Genomic DNA, 17,141 nt, shown 5'->3' on the forward strand with positions numbered 1-17,141 from the left:
CTATACGACCTGCACTTTGCTCGGGACCAAGCGCACTATACGGGGATGCTGCGTGCTGTTCTCCACCGCTGGATGACCGAAGCGACCCTAACAGCATTTGTGCAGTACTTCTACGGACAATGGGTCGTAGGGCCCTTCGCGGTATGGCAGCGCTTCGCCACGCCAAGCGGTTTCGCTTCGACGAACAACCCGGCGGAGACGTTCAATGCGCTGTTGAAGCGCGACTACACCTTGCGCCGTCGCCTAAAGATGGGAACGTTGTTGCTCGAGCTCAGTGGCTGCTGCCAGGACCAATCCAGCAGCTCCAGAGCCTTCGAGTATGCCGTGATTCCAGCACCGACCCTCGCGCGTAGGGTCTCCGAGATGGTGCGAGAGGGGTTACTAGGTCTCGCACCAGGCCAACATGTCGAGTACGTGCGCTCCGGAGAATGCTCTATCCTTCGTGTGATTTCGCTGCCTGCCCGCCGAGTTTTAGTTGCCCCAAACAAGCGCACCGAGGAAGCGATTGCTGTGTCGGCGCAGATGGGCAGCAACTACGCGCGAAAAGAGTACGAGGGGCAGCCCGTAGACGGTTGGCCCGTGAACATCCAATGGCAAAGCTGCCCGTGCGACTACTTCTTTGGTTTTGGCGCCTGTGTGCACGTGCTGTATGCACTGCGTGTGACTGCGCACGTCGATAGAAGTGGGCGTGAGGTGTTGGTAAGTCGTATGAAGATAAAGCGTGGTGCAGTGGCTGTACTTCCCGAACTAGGGCGGCCTCGTGATGTGGGTGCTGCCCTGAGCTTCGAGTGATCCAGCGTTCACAAAGCGTCAACCTGCCGCAGAGCGAGCTTGTTAGTATAGTCTTGTTTTCTGTGGTGCAATAGGAATGTGAGCAGACAATTCGAATATGCAATCCTTCTGCTTGAAGTATGCTTCAAGTACACGAAGTTGAGAATTGGAAAAGCTTCAAGCCTCTGTAGCACCCAAGCAAGACGATAAACTGTAGTTCCGTATTAGAAAATATGAAACGCTACAAAGTAAAAAATGCACGAACCCGAGAATAAATCTTGACGTCTTAACGCCTCAGTATGATACAGTTTGGATCCGCTTTTCGGCACGGCACACTTTGCCAGGTGTCGCCGTTTGCGGGACCTTGAAACGTGCCACTGAGCCGTTCTCTTCTTGGGCTGGTGACATATATTGACGCGCGTGTAGCAGTTGGGTACAGACCGCACGTATGCTGCAGCCTCTGCCTTGGAAGACGCTCCACTCGCCTTCCCCGGGACACAGTCAATAATCTCCCTAAGCGAGGAGCTGCAAGTCACCTTCTCGCTAAGGGAGGGTTCCTTCGACACCGTAAATTCGTCAGAAGACTGCTAATCTGGAGTATCGGCCCGCGCCGGGGTGCTGGGTGCCTCCACGGAGACGACATTAGCCTGAGCCTCAGGAGAACTGCACACGCTACTTTGTGGGGTCCCAGGGACGATCTCCTCGCTTTCATCAACAATATCCTCTCGCAAGGCATCGTATGCCGCAGCAACAGCGGATTGGAACGCGCTATTTAGTACGCTAGCTTTCGTCGGGGCCGAGAAGTCCTAGAAACCAACATGAAGGTTCTCAGCTTGCGCCTCTTGCTCTGGCTTGGTCCCAGGGTGGTGCCGACGTAGTCCGCCAACCTCTTCAGCATTAAGTCCTTTGGAATGACTTAGTCCACGTCGTTGCTTTCGTCCACTCGAGTGACGACGGCGCGCCAATATCCTAGCCTGTCGCCGCAGACGAAGGCTCTGCTATAATACTCGATTAGGTCCCCAGCGTGGAGTGCCTCCGGTGGCAGCTCCGACGCGCTGCAACTTCGCTCTGCGGCTGCGTAAAGATATGTATGCGCTGAGGCCCGACATGGTCTTGAAGGGGGTGCTGTGCGCCGCCGGCGACTTGCTCGTCGTAGGCTCTCGGGACTGCAGGGGATTCGAGGACTAACGGAAACTGAAGTGCACCACCCAAAGTGCCACAAACCGTCCTACCATTATGCTACTAAGTCTTAGTGTGGATAACACCACTCTCCATTCTGTTAACGTTGCGTGCTCATCCCCTCCCAGCCGAAGGCTGTGCGCAGCCGTGCACGGGGCGACCGAGTCTGTTCTGTCCGTGCGTATTGTGGTTGAAGAGGTATTGTGTTGATCAGATTCTAACCTGTGTTTGTTATATTTTCTCCTATCAGTTACTGCCGCTACTAGGATGTACTCTAGTACCGAGTGGTAGTTCCCGAGAGTCTGCGAGAAGATCTTATGGATTGGAACCACCAGAAATTGGGCCATCCAGCGGCCACGCGTCAATACAAGACAATGCGGTCGGCATTTGACCGAGAAAGGCTGTGTAGATATCCACAACCACGCGAAGTAGTGCACGACCAAGGACGTGAATTCACAGGCGCAGAGCTCCAGGAATTTCTCAGAAGCTATGGCATTAAGGCCAAGCCAATCACAGCAAGAAAACACAAGCTAACGCCATTTGTGAACGCGTGCATCTCAACCTGCTCAATGATGCTCGAAGCTATGGCGATGTGGACTGGAAAATTTTCTCTACTATGCTGCTTTTGCAGTGCGTGCAAGCTACCACAGTGTACTAAATGCATATCCTGCCCAAGTTCTGTTTGGACAGGACATGATCTCACGACAGCTCTACAAAGCCAACTGGAGCTACATGTCTAAGCGTCGGTTTGAAGCTATCTTATCCGACAACAATCGAGAAAACGAGAAGCGCCTGGAGCACTTCTACAACGCGGGAGATCGTGTCATGATTCGTATTCCAAAGCAGCAACGGAGCAAGACTAATGCAGTTGCTGACGGGCCGTACATGATCCGTCAAGTACATGACAATGACACGGTCACAGTCGACCGAGGCTCATCAACACAGCAGATTAGCATACGACGGATTTTCCCGTGCTAGCTCACAGCTTCATCCATGGTGGCGTACGAAAGCGACAGGAGCTGCAGTGAAGCGTCCTCACCAGGAGGAGGAGAAGATGTGACGTGATTGAACAACATGCATAATGAAGCTAGTTAAAAACACATGAGCGTTAGGAGTAGTACAAAGGATCTAACTATTGACGTTAATTCATTCTCACTTTTATCTCTTGAAAGGAGAGTCCTGGCACCGGGAGCGCCCTCTGCAAGCCAAGGCGTGTCAATTGATGTATCAGGACAACATCTTTTAATTAAAAGTTTCTTTTGTCTTGATGTTAAGAAGATAAGAAACGTTTCTACGTGGCCGGTTAATTTGAGCTGTATCTTTTCTCTCTTTTGTCGTTCAGCAACAAAGATGTCACGTAGAAGAACTTGAGACTTCTGAAGTTTTCTTTTTATCTCGGTCCTTTTGAGTTCTTTTTCTAAAAGTTTAATAACGAGAACGACGAGCTTATGCATGGGAGGATGCTTGAGATGGAGCACCAAGCTTTAAGGTACTAAAGTTCGATGGGAGCACATAAGCTCGATGGAGAACAATGGGATATGAGGAAAGAGCCGTGTCCTAGCAAATGTCCACCCGTCTCCACTGAGTCAGGAAGGGACGGGGCTCATCTCTCTGGACACACCACCACCTGCTCAGATAAAAAGTTGTGGCCGTTATCTGCATCTCCTTCTTCGCTCGTTCGGGCAATGCGACTTCGACGACCAACTTGCTCTTATCGCAGCAATGAAGGACGTCACGCTGATTTTGAAGCAGAGTCTGCATTGATACTTGAAACGGTCCGTGAGCAGGGAACATTACCAAACGGACGGGCCGTTGGAAGGGCAACGCATGCACTTGAGCCGATTTTGGAAGACAGGAACTTCCCGACGATACTGCCTGCCGACTGTTGACTATGGTCGGTCTGGCAACGGCTCGGCACTTCTCAATTATCTGCATCATAGGAGACGCCTCTTGACTCACATGGCCGATAGTCTTCCTCTCTCCTTCCCAGCGCTCTACAGCTGTGCGCAGTCCGCTCGATCCGGACCCAAAGTGATGCCCGGAGTCTCGTTATCTGCATGGAGGAAGGACGAGCACGTGTTGAGATGCGGCATCTGCGCTAAAAAGTTCGGTCTTCTCCGTTGGAAACATCACTGCAGAGCTGTAAGTTGCTCATTCTCTCGTTTATTATTTTCACAAGTCTTAGGCTTAAATTTCTTGTTGTATTTCTCTGTCTTGCAGTGTGGAGATGTTTGTTGTCGTCGATGTCTCGGATTCTGCTTGGTGGACGTCCCGGAACATGGTGTCGACTTGGCCTACACGTGTGCTCGTTGCGTCCAGAAACACACCAAGCCTACGCTTGTGGGCGACATCAACTGGCCGTTCGCAGGCGACGTGCAGAGCTCCAGACTTCACTTGAGTAGATCCGCAGATTCTCTCGCTACGATGGCCATGAGCGACGCATCGACAGCTTCTCCGTGTTCTTTCTCCTGGTCCATTACACCCACGGCTTCCCCGCCTCAACATACTCGTGAGTTCGACGTCGTCGTCAGTCAGTATCGTAACCAGAAGCTCCACTCGGTCTGCTCGTTGCTTGTCGACTATCTGGAGTGTGTGGGTGGAGCCATCGTGCTCGTCCAGGACCTTCATCTCTGGGTCATCGCGCACAAAGGACTCCATCCTCGCGTTCTGCACGACCCCACGTTCCTGTCCATCTGCAGTCGAGCGTTGAGCACGCAAACCGCCTTCACTGTGCCCGATCCCGCTAGTATCTCGTCCGAAACTTCGTTGTGCGATCCCTCCACGTTCCAGTTCTTCGGCGCGTCTCCTTTGTTTGATGTTCGCGAGACTGCCGGCCCCGCTCTCGGTTGTATCGTGGCGCTGGACACCCGTGCGCGTACTGCTGCTGCTGCGTCCAAGATGGAAGTGACACTAGAGAACTTGGCCGACCACGTCATGGATCTATTAGCTCAAGACGAGACCATCCTACGCATCTACGCGTCGGGAGACTTCAAGATCTTCGCGTCGGCTGCTACAGACACGCACGTACTAAGTGGCTCCTTCGACGGGTTCAGCAGCACGTCGTCCACTGCAGCGTCAGGCTCGCTCTTCTCGTCCATGCACACAAGACCTCGGCGCTCCAGCAGCTTCGCGTCAGGCGACGAGTATTTCTCTCGCAAAGGAGACAACGCAGCATGTCGGAAACTGGTGGACGCAGCCTTTCCAGGTCTCAAGAAGCAGCAGAAGCGAGCAGGTCTCGGCAACTCCCGTAGCGTATCAACGCTCAAAGCAGCATAAACGTACAGCCCTCTCTTGCGTAACTCGTAAATACTATTATAACTTGACCGTCGCAACACCTCCCCCCCGCCTCTACCTCCTTACCGATCGTAGCCCATGTCACGTTGATACAAGGCTCGGTCTCGTGCGGTGGGGCGGTCCGCCAGCCAGTTGCCGCTGCTGGTTCTTCTCGCGAACTTCTTCTTCTTGTGGACGTCGGTCGTCTCGAAGATGGCTTCCAGGTTGCACGTGTCCACAAAGTCCTGGAAGATAGCGGGGGACGGATCCACGGCGTTCTTGCCGAACTGCGCGTGCAGAATCTTGTTGAGATGGTCTCTCTGCGCCCACCTGGGCACCTTCTTCTTGCCGTGACGCCCCGTGTCCGAGTCGCTGTCACCTCCCGAAGACTCTGCGTTGTCCGACATCTCATAATTCACGATCTCGGGCGAGTGGCTCTTAGGCAGGTGTTTCGAGGGCACAGGGGACGCCAAAGGTGGTCTAGACGCAGACTTCGACACCGGCTTGGGCGCTGGTTTCGATACTGGAGCCGACTGGGAGGTAAGAGGCTTCGGTATCGGCCTAGACACCGGATTCGACGCAAGGTTTGACACTGGCTTTGCAGTAGACTGAGACGATTCCGACGCACTCGCCAGTCCGCGAGGTTTAGCAGCTGCAGTCGCAGACTTGGTGGCCGCCGCCGCCTTCTTCTCAGCTGCCAACATCGCCCGCTTCTTCTCCAAACCTGCGCGCATCTCCTTGAGCTTCTGCTGGCGTCTTCTCGCGAGTTCGGCTTCTCGCTTCTTCCGCTCATTCAAGCGCTCCTGTTCCCGTTTGGCCTGGGCGTCCTTCTCGGCCTTCTCCTTAAGTGTCGCCGCCTTCTTGTGCTCCTCCATCTTCTTCTTCAGAAGCGCCTTCCGTCGCTCTTTTTCCAGTCGCTTCTTCTCTTCAGCGACGCGCGACTTCTCCGCCAGCTTCAGGGCATTCACCACGGGAGCACTGCGGTTTGTACTGCTCTGTTGCGCCTTGTCTTTCTCCAGTAAAGACGTCAAAGAGTGCAGCCCACTGACCAGGTTCGCGATTGGCCGGCGGTTCTTGCTGGCAGCCGTCGCCGTACCGGATTTCAGAGCGTTCTCCACCACCGAAGGCTCAGGAATCGACGAGACCGTCGACGACAATGAGTCCGACCTGTCTCGGTTTGCCAGCGTCTCCACCATCTGTGGAATCGGCCGTTTAGTGCTCTTAGAGCTCCTCTGCACGGTCGCTAACGACGAAGACTCCTGTAATCGCTGCCCGGACGAGTCAGTGGCTGCTCCTACAGTGGACGTAGTTGTTGCTTTATCTGCAGCTCGAAGAGACGACGATCGATCGGCGTGTTGCGTGTCTTCCATGAAGGAAGACATGGATCTGGCTGCTGTACCCTCGTGTCGCGAGCGTTCAAGGACGGACGACACGTCCGAGATGCTTTCCGCCTCTAGGCGAGCCGTGGAAGGCGTCAAATCGCGAGCTTTCTCCTCGTCCGGGTCCTCTCGAGTGAGCGCCGCTGTGTGTTGAGGTCGTGTGTCCTCCTTTGACGCGGACGCAGTTAGACTCGTGGCTTTCGTACTCGACGACACGCTTTCGGCACTAGTCGACGTGGATGGAGACACTTGATCGGACACTTTATCAGACGCCACGGGCGTCAGAGCGCTTTTACGCTTGTCGCCAACGGATGAAGCTCGCAACTTGGCCTTCAACTGGTCGCGCTTGGCCCAGAACGCTTTGCTGGCTTTGGCTTCTTCAAGACGCTTCTGAGCCGACAACTTGGCAGCCGCGCGAAGCTTCTGCGCCTCACGCTGGACGCTCTCATTAAACTCTCGCTTCCTCCGCTGCTCCTTAGTCTCTGGTTCGTGTACTACCTGGGTAGAAGGGTCCTCAGGTGGCGTTGCAGTAGCTACAGGAGTGCTGACGGCAGTTGGCGTCGAGTCAGCGTCCTGTCGTGAGTCAGACCGAGTCTTCGGGGTCTCTTCTTCCGGATTGTGCGCTTCAGCTGCTCCATGTAGCGACGGAGGCTTCTCTGGGCTGGGATCTGGCTGCGTGGACTCCGTCTGAGAGCTCTCAACGATGATATCCACCTGGCAACTCGGCGCAAAGCTGACCTTCCTGTCATTCCGAGAGTTCGGCGCTAGCGACGACGTCTTCCGTAGAATCGACTTCCTCTTCCACCCTAAAGGACTCGCAACTTCTCTCGTCTTGCTGACCTGCATCGACTGTCGCGTCCACTTGGTTGTAACGAGCTCGTTCGCCTTGTTCGAAGTCCTGAGATCCATCACGTGTCTGAAGCTTTCATCATTCGCCTCAGAAGGCCGTTGCGTGTCTCCATCCGTGGCAGTTTGCGCAGCCTTTAGCGCAGTAGACGACGCTTCTTCTCGCTGTAATGAGCGACTTGTTGTTGCGTCATTCTGCGGCGCTTCCTTGCGCTTCGCTGCTTGTTCCTTCGCAGTGGACTCGGCCTCGCTCTTGTCTTCTTCTGTTGCAGCTTTTGGAGACGTCGACTGACTCCGTGGCGACCTGTTGGACCCAATACTTTCTCGTACAATTTCATCTTCTTCGTCTGAACCGTCAATGACAATTATTTTCTGCTGTTCGGCGCGTTCCTCTCGCTCCTCTGGCAGTTGGTGCAAGTGACTTGCCTCCTCTCTCTGCTCGTCTTGTAGCGCGTCCAGTAGTCGATTGAGCAGCGCAGCCTTCAGGCCACTAGTGCGCAGCCCTCTCTTCTTCAGTTCCGACCGCAATTCCGCCACCTTGAGCTTCCAAGTGTCTCGCAGCAAACCCTCAGAGAGACGTCCTCTCTTCCTCGTCTTCTTGTGGTCTACACACACGTCCACACTCAAAGCTCTCGCACGCAGACGCATCGACAGTCTTGTACTCATTCTCTTTGGCTTCTGTACGGCCGCAGGCGGCGCATCTTCCGGCTGCATCTCGATCTTCTGCTTCTTCTTCACTGGCTGCGCTTCAGGCGCGGGTTCCGGAAGACTACAGCGTAAAATTCCAGTAGTGGAACGCGTATACAAACAAATATGAGTCTCTGGCACTGTAATCGGCCGTCAATAGCAGCATTAGAGCCTTGGTTTACCTGGGATAAGGCGATGGAATTACCGTCGGCCTGGACTGAAAGCGCGCCTTGATTTCTAGCGAGCGCGAGATCTCCGCCAGCTCGTTCCGCAGCTGCGATACGTTGCACGCATGTTGTTCCTCCAGGGCCCGCCAGTTCTCACGTGCAAGGCCCTGGAGGTGGCGCACGCGCAGCACGGCGTCGCCCATTCTGTTTTTTTCTAGTGCCTTTTTCGCGGGTTTAAATTTTAAACAGATTTGAGAAACTTTAATAAAAAGTTGCATTGTCAAGTTGCGCAACTTAAAAGTGCAGAAAAAGTGATATTTGTCGTCAAAAATGAAAATTTACATTAGCTGGCCGTCCTGCTCGCTATAATGCACTGCCCCCACCCGCTTACTGCGATGCTCGTCGTCGCAGCCATCTCGCCACGTCCTGCTACTGTCTATTTACTAATGGTAGTGTCTATACTGGCACCTCGGGTGTCCTGTTCTCGCTTCGTCCACCACCGCAGTTGGCCTGTTCGAGACACTGGAGTTGATGCCCGATTGTCTGCGAGTACACCGACCGACACACGCTCTCGATCTCTCGTCTTGCACTCCAGTATCGCTACAGAATGGAACACGAGCTCTTCTTTTGCTTGGGCACTTTCTTTCGACGCACTTCACGCACAAACGTCTCGAATACGGCCGTCACGTTGGCTCCTGTCAGCGCACTCGTCTCTATGTAGCGCGCGTTGTACGAGTGTGCTATCCGTCGACCTTCTTCCGTGCTCACTTGGCACTTGCTTGGGTCACGATCCACCACGTCCTTCTTGTTAGCCACGAGGATAATAGGAGGTAGAGGACGACGACTCTCGTTGATCTGGAGATGCAGGTCGAAAAATGGTTGCAATTCCTACAAAAAAAACCAAAAGATGAGCACTCTATCGATTCATGACTCCCACAAGGAGGTCGCACAGGTACGCAGATAAGCATTGCGTACATGAAGAGAGATTCGTGAGTCCATACTATACACAAAAACATAACCATCCTTGTCCATCATCCACTGCCCTCGCAACGACTCAAAGTCCTGTTCAGCGCAACGTAAGCTCGTTTTAGTCGTCGAGTTTAACCCCTTAATCAGAGCACTGGACGTACATCTTGTCCTGCAGTGTCCAAAATCTCGAGCATACAAAGTCCATCGTCTACCGTGATAGCTTTCCTGTATGCGTCCTCAATGGTCGGGTCCCAGTCTTTGACGAAATAGTCTCTCACAAAGCGCAACGTGAGTGCACTCTTGCCAACACCACCTGAGCCTAACACGGACATGTGGAAGGTCTCTTGTCCATTTGCAGGGCCTTTTCAACGCGAGGATATTAATCTGTAAGTCTCCATGCTGTGACTATAATTATGCAGGGCAGTTCACGTACCGAGGGACTTGTAGAAAGCCTCACCCTGTGATACGTAGAGCGTGTCATTGTTCTGCAGCTCGTCCACGTCCGATATCTCTGCTCCGCTGGCCAAGAACAGCCGTTTGGCACGCACACCCAGCTTCTTACTCGCCACCTTCTTGAGTCGTGCAATGCTGTCCTTGGATTTAAGGTTCATCACCTGCGATTACAGAGCATGAGTCTCCTTTGGTCTCCGTAGCGGTGGTCTCTCCTGTCTTTCTTAACGGCTTACCTTGCCCTCGGAGCCCGCCTCATTGCGGTAGATGAACAGCCGCATGTCGCTCATGGTGCTCGCGCTACGGGGCGTCCGTCGGTCGGTCCTGTAGGCGAGGAGCGAGCGCCTGCCTGAGTTCTCGCCTTTCGAGAGCGCAACCTTACAACAAACCGCGCTGCAGAATTGAGTGTCCCCCCTGCCGCAGTAACTCTATAGAGGTCATAATTGCAGTCAGGGTTTCTTTTACTTGGTAAATGTAAGGTATAAACAGTTGGCATTACGAAATTAGGATTATAATTGCATTTATAGACAAATAGCTGCTGTAAGCTACGTCACAGTGGTACCACTTTTGACTGTGGATACTGTAGGCGACATTCAATGGTCTCACCAACTTGGTGACCATGGACGAAGTCGCCTTGCCAAGCAAATAAAACTTATACCGGCGGTATGATACCGCATGTGTGAAAGGCAATTGTATGTAAAGATGCATTTTGCCATTGATGGTCATCACCGTTTTCGCTGACCAAAAAATCGCCCCGAGAATGCATCACAATTTGCACAATCCGTGCTCAGGTTTCTGCACCACCAGCGCTCACAAAGAGTAGACAGCACGACATCGTCGAGCATGCAGCCAACAGCGCTTCCTGTCGTGAAGCCTTCCTTCGCCAATACCACCAGTACTTTTGTCGAGCAGCGTCCATCTGGAGTCCATCACTAGAGGTGTTCAAGGCAGAGAGTCTCACCTACGTGCCATGTAGTCAGCTCACAAGTTGCTTAACTTTTTGCCAATAAGTTGCATCAAAACGTTTATGTTGCGTTCAAGTTGCTACTAAGGTGCTCTGCAACGTAATTTATGTAGCCATCTCCCAAGACGGACGAAGACGGATCCCCTGAACCCTCCTGCTGTAAGCTCTTATCAAGCAGGTGATCGAGCGTCAAGCAAAGCTTGGACGCTGCGCATTATTCATCTAAGCCTGCGTACACATATTCTTCTCCTTCCGCTAGCTTTTCAAGCCCCGAAAGGCGAATTTTCAGGCGACCTTTTCCAGCGCGACGGGTCGACAACGGAGACGTGCAGCAGAGCGCTCTCTAGCACACAAATTTATTAGCAGCGATGCCCTCGCACGACGGCGTCCAGGTGCAGGTTCACCAGCAGGAGGCAGCGCTGCGCCGAAAGAGCCGCGCAGGCTCGTCTCCCACACGACGGAGACGGTCACGAGATCAGGGAGAAGTGGGCGCACCCGCTGTCTGGGTATCGCCCGACTGGGCCACTCACCCCATTATCGAGAGCTTCTACGGCCACGCGCGGCGTGCTCGCGCCAGCTCCTTTTACGAAGTAATGTGTTCTCCAATGAATGCCACGGCTACGACTACACTGGGTGAGAGCTGCTGCAGTTACAAGGCGACGGATGAGGAAGACGACAGCCAACGACTCAATAATCGCCGTCTGTTCGGCTCCTTCGCGTATTCCTGCACGACTGACACGAGCGAAGAAGCAGCTGACAGTCCGCTCTACGCCCGCCACGCCGCCATGGGCGTGAGCGGCGACAGCAGCGTCTGCAGTAGCTCTGGCTTCGCTCAGTGGAACAGGATGCGTCACACTATGAACCTCAACGGCGGACTCGTGCCGGTGCCTCCAGATCACCACTTCACTAGCGACCGAGCTTCACTTTTAGAGAACCCTCAAGGCGGTGGAGAGCTCACGAGACTCAGTCTCAGTCCTACATCGTCGTCCGATGTCGACAGTCTGGATCGTCCTCATTCTCCTCCGACGTCGGCCAGATTACGAGCCAAATTACAAGAAAGTCTACAGGACATGGATACACGCATCGCCGAGGAGCATAAACGTCTCAATCAAGCACGACGCAGTGCCAGGAAGTCGATGAAACACCAAGCAGCGCCTGCCAATGTCATGTGGAGTTTGCTGTGTGGTGCACGCACGAATGGAGCGTCTCAAGCTGACGGCTTGGCGTTTCTGACCGAGAAACTGGGAATGGCTGTGTCGCATCGAGCGCTGAATCAACTACAAAGACACCGGCGACACGTGCGTGGCATCTTGCAGATCGTGACTGCACACAACCCGGACTTGGAGCTGACAGAGCGGCAACTGGACTCGTTCGAAGCCGCCGACGCGATGCTGGCCAACGACATCAAGTACACGGTGCTGTGTCAGCAGCTCAAGTTGCTCGTGACCAGCGCAACTCAACGTCGACATGCTGTCGCTCAAGCCAAGCTCCACAACGGCAACGATTGCTTCGAGAAGCCTCATGTGAAGAGCGTCATGTTGTCCAAACTGCTCGAAGCGGTGAGCTGGTACCGACTAGTGCAACGTAACGCACGGGAAGAAGCCGCGTCGACGTCTGTGGGGGTGGCATCAGCCTCTGATTCGAGTGTGTCATCGGCTCCCAGCTCGGGTGGACTGCAGGAGCTCCAAGTAGATAAAATCCTGGACGTTCTGGCGGGAGAAGAGTTTTATTCCGACTTCAACGAGTCAATGTGTCAGTCGGACTGGTGGGAGGTAGCACAGGCGCATTTCGAGAACCTCATCTTCTCGTCCAGGAACTCGCGGATCTGTCAGTGGGTGTTGCAACTGTCCAAAGATGTGGCAGCTGTGAGTTACGAAGAACTCGAGGAAAACGAGCGCGGAGGACTGCGTTCTCGCACTAATTCCACGCTAGGATATCACTCGAACACAACCCAACAAGCCTCGTGGACGAAAGACCCGCCACCGGAGCAGATTCTCGACTTTTTGGAGCGACTAACAAGTCGCGTACGTCGAGAGTTTGATGTCCCTGCAGACGTGAGCAAGAGCTTGGACGTCTTCATCCAACGGACGGTATTCCCGCGTATTGCTGTCCTCTGCTTCAACCAACGAGCCACCCGTGATTGTCAGAGGAAGGACAAGTTGTGGCGTAAGAAATGCGTCGAGCTCGGTGGGCTACCGATGGAGAACTTAGGCGTGTCACCCGAGCTGGTCGACAAAATCCGGTCTAGTCTACCCAGTCACCGGATCCGCGGACCCAGTAATGGCAGCAACAGTCCGTGTCAGCGTCGCGTGTTCCTTGTACGCGCGATCGAAGCTTTTAACAGCATGGAGAGTGTCGTGCCGTGTGATCTGCTGGATGAACTCATGCATGGTGTCGTGATTCTACACCATGAAGCGGCGCTCGTGCTGGGGACGACGCAGTTCTCGGTGGAAACGTTCTTCCCCTTGTTAGCGTACGTGTTGGTGCACTGTCGACTGCCCACTATCCACGCGCAGCTGCATCTTCTCGAGAACTTTGCTATCACTGCCGACAATGCCAATGGGGAAGAGTCGTACTACGTCTACTGCGTCCATGCGGCTGTCGAGTACGTCTGCAATACAGCGGGACTTGGAGTGAACGCCAACCCTGGAAGTACAGTCAGCTCGACTTCAAGTGCCGTCTCGACTCCAGGTGGCTCGCCTGTCGTCCCTATGAGTGTGTCGCCGCCGAAGAACCACGCTGCGTTTTCGCTGGAACTGGAGCTGGAGACTGAACTGGAAGTCAAAGTCGTCGGCTCGCCAAGCCGAGAGCAACCGGAGACGACGGGAAGCTACCAAGCTGGAGCTGCTCCTGAGTCAAGCAACGAATGTAGTTAGCAAGTATGCATCAAGCCAAAATCCTTTATTTATGTCGCGTCACTGAAGCTCTCTTGAATCTAAATAAACGTGTCGAGGGCTGCACCGTGCATGGCTTCATTACAGTTGCAGAGAACTTAGTGTGGCTTGGGTACGTGGCCGTCGACGTAGAAGTTACGTGTGGCTTTGGGGAGCGACACTGTGGTGCCCTCAAAGTCTTCGGTGACGAACACTTGACAACCTAATCTGGACGTATCAGTGAGACCGAAGGCCATGTCCAGCATGTCTTCTTCGTCTTCGCAGGCTTCTTCCAGCTCATCGAACACGGGGTCTTCCAAGATCACGTGACAGGTGGAGCAGGCCATGGACGACTCGCAGGCGCCTTCCAAGTCGATATCGTTGAATTGCGCTACGTCCAGAAGAGACATGCTCGTCTTCGCTTCCACCTCCTTGATGGAGTCGTCGGCCAGCTTGAATTTGATGTGCACACTGCCAATAATATAAGTGAAGGAAGCGTTAAGTGTCGTCTACTGTTTCATGGAATTGCGTGGTCAGCGTACGTCGGATTGTTGGCAAACTTGGACATGTCACCGTGCAGTGCGACGGCTGATGCATGGATAAAACGCGGGGCTTGGGCGCAGCCTGTGCGGGACAGGAGACGCTGGCCAAGCACACGGAGCATTGTGAACCAGGAAGTGAAAATGTGTGAAGGACATTTGTCACGATGATTCTCGTTTAACGCTGATTTTAGACCAATCAGTTGACATTATTTCGTTAAATTACCGTCTTTGATTGGCTGTAATTTATCGCAACATTGAAGTTTTGCCGAATGCAACATCAGCTACAGCCTAGCCATTTCTCCTCTTCCGGATCGCAAGGATCGCCCACACCTCTAGCAATCTGCAGACGACGCATCTTCTCGTACTCTCCGAACACGTCGCAGTGCACAACTTGCATGCGGCCATTGTAGCAGATACCGCGAATCCCGTTCATGTTGCACTCTCGATACAGCACTCCTTGACACATTGCATCCGTGGATTCCAGTGTTGGCTCGGATGCCTGCACGTCTTGCGTAATATTCTTCCCACACAAAAAGCCATTAGCGCGATCAATAATATCCTGGTCTTCGACTGGAATCCGATCGCTCATACATTGCACTAAATGTTCGTTCGCTCGAGGTAGACATTGGAAGTTGGCCAGGTCACAATACCCGGTAGCCCAACCGTTGCAGCAGATTTCGTTACGTCGGAACACAGCAAAGTTCTTGAGACTCTTGAGACCCTTTAGAGAGGGAAGACTGTGGATGTGGATAGCATCGGCGATGTAAAGGGCGGTTAATCCGGAGAGATCGTCGAGATTGGGCAGCTCTTTCAAACCATGGATGATCGTTAATACGAGGGTCGATAACTTGTGCAAACCCGCGAGAGATGGATATTCAGTCATCGCAGTGATACCTCCCGTTCGAAGGAAACGGAGATTGCGCATATTTGAGAACATGTCGAGTGGTAGGTGCTCCAGACTTGAGTGGATGAGATCATTCTCAATATGTCTGTACGATGAGTAAGAGCAGCATTAGTCGTACAGTTTGAGCAACTAAGTATCCAGACACGACGTACAAATACTCTAAGCGAGTGAACTCTTTCGTCCACGCAGGAAATCTTTGTGTCTTCGTGTAGATAAGTATCCTAGACAGACAAGATGGTGCGTCAGGACACCTCTGAACCAGCCCAAAGCAATGACAACGCACAGCTCTTTCAAGTTCTTGCACAATCGAAGCTCTTCAGGAAGTTCGGGCAACGCTCGATTGATAATTTGCACTATTTGTAAATATCCGTTCGACGCCAGTGCACGCAAATCTTCCGTCACGTCAGGTGCATTGATCCAGTCGTTGTACGTTCTCGGTGCCAAGTCCAGATCCATGAAAACAATGCAGCGACACGTGGATTTCTGTCCCCAGTCCCAGTGATAAGAGTAAACCGGGCAATGCCGATAAGGGGCACAGTTTTCGATGCCTGTCGAGATAGAGAGAGCCGTGTAGATTGCGATACCCACGCTGCAGCAGATAAAGATAAACCCTCCAATGACCGTGTGCTTCCTTGAGTGAGGATGCGCACGAGCTTTGGCGCTTGCGTTTTTGGCTTGCCGGCGACTGCGATTAGCCAGAATGAGGTGTGCGATAACTTTCTTCCACTTGTAGATCCCCAGAAGGTTCAAGAAACACTTGACTAGGATATACTCCCCTTCCGTAATCTGAAGATTGGTGAAACTCGTTTTAACAAGTTGAACCTGGATCGGATCGGCAAACAGCCGTGCGATTCGATCAAAGCTGCCTGGAGTGAGTGTTTCCTCGCGTATGATAAAGTTGTCGCGATCTACGTGGAAATTGTAGTACGAGTACATTAACATGACAATTGGGGCGAAGACCGCGAAGAAGAGATCGAATCTGCAGTATTTCGTTTAGGTTGCATTAGTCTGGTTAAACGTTACACGGGATATGAATTCTTACAGGTAGAAAACTCGAGCAACAAGCAGCGTCGGGTCTGGTGTGGTTCGCTGAAATCTGTAGAATGAGATTAACCAGTTGAAACCCAGTGGCAGCACGTAAAAAAAGATGATTGGCAGAGGGAAGCCTTTGCTTAGATAAGTCGTAAGACTCATCGTCTGAAGGATCAGTTTCGGGAAATCCAACAAAGCATCCTGACATTAAAGTATTAGTTACTAGAAAATTGATAAAATATAATAAAAACTTACATAGTAGCAATGATATGTGCCCTCCATGCTGGTAAAATCGGAGATCAATCTGCTGGCTGTATGTGATCCAAACGACGACGTACGTCCGAACTTTGTACTCAGATTTTTGAGGTTCTCGAACGACCTTACTCTGGACGAAGCGTGTCGAACTGAGGCTGTCCTCTCTCTCGGTGCACCTCCCGTTTGAGCTTGCAAGCGTCTCAAAAGTGGTAGGAACTTTTGTGACAGACGATAGCTCAGCGACTTTGGGTCTGGAGCTCGGGACAGATTTTTGACGGTTGTCTCGCTATTGTAAGAGAGCATGAAGACTATCAACCACAGATACAAACACGCAAACACCGACAGCATCAACGTGGACGTCACGACGATAGTGAGGGAAGGCTTGGACATGAGCAGGAATTCGCCGTTATCCAGTGTATCCGTCCCCATGAGAAAATTCGCTGTCCAATTGGGAATGACTTGCACCACCGTCATGTACAGCATTGCAAGCAGTGATAGTGTGAACGCCAGTAACATCACGAGCCCCAAATAGCCATACACCTCGTAGAAACTCTCTTTGAAGTAGACAACTCGAATTGACCGAGCACGACGCAACGCTTTGCCGCCACTTACGTTGAGTCGTGGAGGAGTACCCACAGGTTTCACCAGCGGATTTGTCGAAGATCGTCGAGCTGATACGTACAACGAGTCCATGCTGTCGATCAATCCACTAGCTTTGGTTAGACCGCGATCGGAAACTAGATCCAGAGACATTCGACGTTGTACTGCCTGATCGCCTTCAGCATTTGATAAGCAAGTAGCTGCAGCTCGCACTAAGTCGTGACAACTCTTTCGCCGGCGAGCTTCCATG

The 17,141-nt window shown here is 52.8% G+C and overlaps 7 protein-coding genes across 7 annotated transcripts; 2 read left to right on the plus strand and 5 right to left on the minus strand.

Annotated features, from left to right (window-relative positions):
- Positions 1–3,909: 3,909 nt before the first annotated feature.
- PITG_09895 (uncharacterized protein) lies at positions 3,910–5,226 on the plus strand (the record flags this gene model as incomplete). The annotated part of the gene is made up of 4 exons (XM_002902402.1): positions 3,910–4,092; positions 4,171–4,680; positions 4,741–5,093; positions 5,202–5,226. 4 exons carry the CDS (start codon positions 3,910–3,912, stop codon positions 5,224–5,226), a joined length of 1,071 nt encoding a protein of 356 aa, XP_002902448.1.
- Positions 5,227–5,306: 80 nt separating this feature from the next.
- PITG_09896 (uncharacterized protein) lies at positions 5,307–5,630 on the minus strand (the record flags this gene model as incomplete). Its single annotated transcript, XM_002902403.1, has 1 exon — positions 5,307–5,630. The coding sequence occupies one exon, from the start codon at positions 5,628–5,630 to the stop codon at positions 5,307–5,309; it is 324 nt and encodes a 107-aa protein (XP_002902449.1).
- Positions 5,631–5,638: 8 nt separating this feature from the next.
- On the minus strand, positions 5,639–6,419 carry PITG_09897 (uncharacterized protein; the record flags this gene model as incomplete). The annotated part of the gene is made up of 3 exons (XM_002902404.1): positions 5,639–5,660; positions 5,716–5,756; positions 5,817–6,419. 3 exons carry the CDS (start codon positions 6,417–6,419, stop codon positions 5,639–5,641), a joined length of 666 nt encoding a protein of 221 aa, XP_002902450.1.
- Positions 6,420–8,876: 2,457 nt separating this feature from the next.
- PITG_09898 (ras-like protein) lies at positions 8,877–10,108 on the minus strand (the record flags this gene model as incomplete). Its single annotated transcript, XM_002902405.1, has 5 exons — positions 8,877–9,190; positions 9,278–9,364; positions 9,433–9,632; positions 9,705–9,885; positions 9,958–10,108. The coding sequence occupies 5 exons, from the start codon at positions 10,009–10,011 to the stop codon at positions 8,903–8,905; spliced, it is 810 nt and encodes a 269-aa protein (XP_002902451.1).
- Positions 10,109–10,923: 815 nt separating this feature from the next.
- On the plus strand, positions 10,924–13,561 carry PITG_09899 (cleavage induced hypothetical protein; the record flags this gene model as incomplete). Its single annotated transcript, XM_002902406.1, has 1 exon — positions 10,924–13,561. The coding sequence occupies one exon, from the start codon at positions 11,054–11,056 to the stop codon at positions 13,559–13,561; it is 2,508 nt and encodes an 835-aa protein (XP_002902452.1).
- Positions 13,562–13,677: 116 nt separating this feature from the next.
- On the minus strand, positions 13,678–14,222 carry PITG_09900 (2Fe-2S ferredoxin, putative; the record flags this gene model as incomplete). The annotated part of the gene is made up of 2 exons (XM_002902407.1): positions 13,678–14,029; positions 14,101–14,222. The coding sequence occupies 2 exons, from the start codon at positions 14,220–14,222 to the stop codon at positions 13,678–13,680; spliced, it is 474 nt and encodes a 157-aa protein (XP_002902453.1).
- A 155-nt stretch (positions 14,223–14,377) lies between these two features.
- On the minus strand, positions 14,378–16,984 carry PITG_09901 (uncharacterized protein; the record flags this gene model as incomplete). Its single annotated transcript, XM_002902408.1, has 5 exons — positions 14,378–14,907; positions 14,995–15,089; positions 15,288–15,983; positions 16,047–16,080; positions 16,375–16,984. 5 exons carry the CDS (start codon positions 16,982–16,984, stop codon positions 14,378–14,380), a joined length of 1,965 nt encoding a protein of 654 aa, XP_002902454.1.
- Positions 16,985–17,141: the final 157 nt, after the last annotated feature.

This window comes from Phytophthora infestans, genomic scaffold (assembly GCF_000142945.1).
Source record: "Phytophthora infestans T30-4 supercont1.17 genomic scaffold, whole genome shotgun sequence".
Lineage (NCBI taxonomy): Eukaryota > Oomycota > Peronosporomycetes > Peronosporales > Peronosporaceae > Phytophthora > Phytophthora infestans.